Source organism: Microtus ochrogaster, chromosome 2, assembly GCF_000317375.1.
Source record: "Microtus ochrogaster isolate Prairie Vole_2 chromosome 2, MicOch1.0, whole genome shotgun sequence".
Lineage (NCBI taxonomy): Eukaryota > Metazoa > Chordata > Mammalia > Rodentia > Cricetidae > Microtus > Microtus ochrogaster.
In genome coordinates this window covers 90,714,558-90,717,935 of record NC_022010.1, presented here as the reverse complement: position 1 = coordinate 90,717,935, position 3,378 = coordinate 90,714,558, and the positions used below count along the sequence as shown (strand labels likewise).

Below are 3,378 nucleotides of genomic sequence, written 5' to 3'. Positions count from 1 at the left end.
CTATAATGTGCCAAAGCATAATTTAGAGAGAATAATTTCCAAGGAAACAGAAAATCAGAAAAGACAAGTTAAAAAGACAAGTTTTATAAGATAACTTTTTAAAAGATAATGGCATCAGGAAATGCTTTGTAGATATGTCCTCACATTAAAATATTCAGAAACAGAAATTGTTAAAAAGTTCATCAGGATATTAAATGGAAAGTCACCTACCCTGGATCATCAGGATGAAGTTAGGAGTATAAATAATCCTATCTCCTCTCAAAAAGCTTTACATATAGCAAAAGTGTTCAAATACATATAGAAAAATAAAGTAAATATATACAAAACTGTGTATTTTAGGTAGGCATTGAAGTACAGGTCAGTAATATATGTTATTTGGTAGACTAAGGGATGAGCATTAACAATTGAAAGCTTTTCTGTGCTTCGGAATGTTTCAGGTAAAGAATGGATAACAATTGGATGGTCTCACAATTTAAAGTTATTTCTTAAAAATTAAGGACTGGGAGCACAGATCAGTTATAGACAAAACATACACAACTGTAATTAGCATTCTGTGTAAACTAGGCTTACAAAGCTGAGCAGGGGTTTAAGCATTTGAAAAACTCAATGGGACACACAGATTCAATGTTTATGAAAATGTTTATAAATGGGGATGAAGAATGTGAAGACCATTATTTCTTTAATTTTCTGGGTAATTCTATTTATAGATTAGTCCTTAGTAATCTTTGTGCAATTCACAAAAAGTAAATTTAATATATTGACAATGTATTTACAAAAAACCATTTTCTCCTCCTGCTATATACAACAAAACTTTTCAGTTAAATAAACAGCACATTTATATACAAAACATTATTTTAAATTTATTTTGTTGATCATTAAGAAACCTGGTATCAAAATTATTTTGGAATAGTAATTCAAATAGGTGTCCCCTAAATTTTCATGCTATAATTACATAAATACATAAAGAAAATATTTTCTAGTTAAAAATAAGATATCTCTTTCTTGTAATAATAAAAGTATCCCTGTAAATTGTGAGTTAAATTTGGAGATCATACATGCTAACATTATATGAGATAACATACTCTCAAGAAGCATAGTTAGCTACATTCCAGAGGCAATAGCAAGTGCATGAAGAAAAAAATACCTCTAAAACAAAGAAAATATAAGGAGAAAATTATATTGTCATCATTTTAATTTTATGTTTTTGTAATTACAGTGGAAACAGTCAAGTTGAGATGAGGGAGAACAACAATTCTTTAATAACAGAGTTCATCCTTGTGGGATTCACAGATCAACAAAACCTGCAGACCCTCTTGTTCCTGGTGTTCTTTGCCATCTATTTGATCACCATGGTGGGGAATCTCGGGCTGGTGGTCTTGATCTACATGGAACGCCGTCTTCACACACCCATGTACATCTTTTTGGGAAACCTGGCTCTCATGGATTCCTGCTGCTCCTGTGCCATCACTCCCAAGATGCTACAGAACTTCTTTTCTGTGGACAGAAAGATGTCTCTTAATGAATGTATGGTACAGTTCTATTTTTTTAGTCTTGCTGAAACTGCAGATTGCTTTTTTCTGGCAACAATGGCCTATGACCGCTATGTGGCCATATGCAATCCACTACAGTACCATTCTATGATGTCCAAGAAAATATGCCTTCATATGATCACAGGAACTTACATTGCAGGAAACCTGCATTCAATCATTCATGTAGGGTTGTTGTTTAGGTTAACTTTCTGTAAGTCTAATGTAATCAAACATTTTTATTGTGATGTCTTTCCATTATATAGACTCTCATGTGTTGACCCTTATATCAATGAACTGGTGATGCTCATCTTGTCTAGTTCAATTCAAACTTTTAGCATTACTGTAGTCCTAATATCATATTTCTATATCCTTTTTACTTTATTCACAATGAAATCTAATGAAGGTAGAGGGAAAGCCTTATCAACTTGTGCTTCCCACTTTCTGTCTGTATCCATATTCTATGGTTCTCTTCTCTACATGTATGCCCACCCACATTCAGTCAATGAAGGAGATAATGATATACCTGTAGCTGTTTTCTATACCCTAGTAATTCCTTTATTAAACCCTTTCATTTACAGTCTGAGAAATAAAGAAGTAATAAATGTGATGAAAAGATCCATGAAGAAGAGATGATTCTGCAACATTTGTCAACAAATACAAGATCCATTGGATCACTATCTAAAGATGAAAATGCCCTTTTCTAAATCTACATATAAAATAATGTGATAATATGAAAAAATTAATTTTATCACTTTGTGAAAGCATAAGAATATTTGAAAAAATAGTTCATAACGAAATTCTTTTAAAATATATTTGAAATTCTTAGGAAATAATAAAGATATGTTAAAGTATTAGATCATCTATTCTCAATTTTCAACACATATAATCAATTTTAGGAGTAAAGGTTAGTATCTTAACAGTAGCATTTATTAATATCATTAGGAAGTTTATCAATTTCAGGTCTTAAAAGTTCAAGCAAATTACCAAATTACAAGCTTTATTTATCATCATATCTTAATCAATTATATCAATGGTGTAAATTTATTTTTGGATCAATGCTTTTCAACTTGGTACTTTTTCATTAAAGTGATTCTATTTTAATGTGTACTCATCCAAAATATTTATTTTCTAACAAAAATATATTCATATTTTATTAGTCATTTATATTTCACATTTTCTGAACTACAAAAGGTGTTTAAGACTTATCAATCTGTGCTTCAAAATGATGCCATTTTACAATGAAATTTAGATGTGTTTTAATTTTTAAATTATTTGATTATTTGCCCATCATATATGACACTGGAACTCCAAAATGTATCTATTAGATGTAGTTGAAATTTTTTTATGCTCAATGACATTATCATTGTTGGTTGGTTGTTAGGAATAGCAACACATTCACCAATTAAAATGAAAATCATCGATGTGTTTATTAATTTTAAAATAATGAGAAGTCACTCAAGTCTAACAGCAGAGAACTATTGAAAACTTAAATATCTTAAAAGAAATAGCTATTTAATATAAAAGAAAAAGAATTGCCCTAAAATGTACTATTTATTGTCTGAAGCTTTTAATATTTATCTCCTAGTTATTAATCAGACATTCTTTTATGTTTTCATTAAACAAACATATCTTAGTATGTATTATTCAGTACTTTTCCCATTCACACTCTGATTCTGACAGGAGTTTGAAATAATATTGCCTATTCTCTAAATGCTTGAAACCTGTTAAAATAGAGATTATTTTTAAATGCTTCAACCATTCCGAAAGAACTACAGGCAAATAAGGAATGCTGAGTATGGGAGAAATAGTCTCTCCCAAGGAAGAAGACACCAGTTGGTTAGCCAGCACT

The 3,378-nt window shown here is 30.2% G+C and overlaps 1 protein-coding gene across 1 annotated transcript; it reads left to right on the top strand.

The window, feature by feature from the left end:
- Nucleotides 1-1,235: 1,235 nt before the first annotated feature.
- Nucleotides 1,236-2,162, top strand: LOC101996460 (olfactory receptor 5K3-like). Its single transcript, XM_013352951.1, has one exon. The coding sequence runs from the start codon at nt 1,236-1,238 to the stop codon at nt 2,160-2,162; it is 927 nt and encodes a 308-aa protein (XP_013208405.1).
- Nucleotides 2,163-3,378: the final 1,216 nt, after the last annotated feature.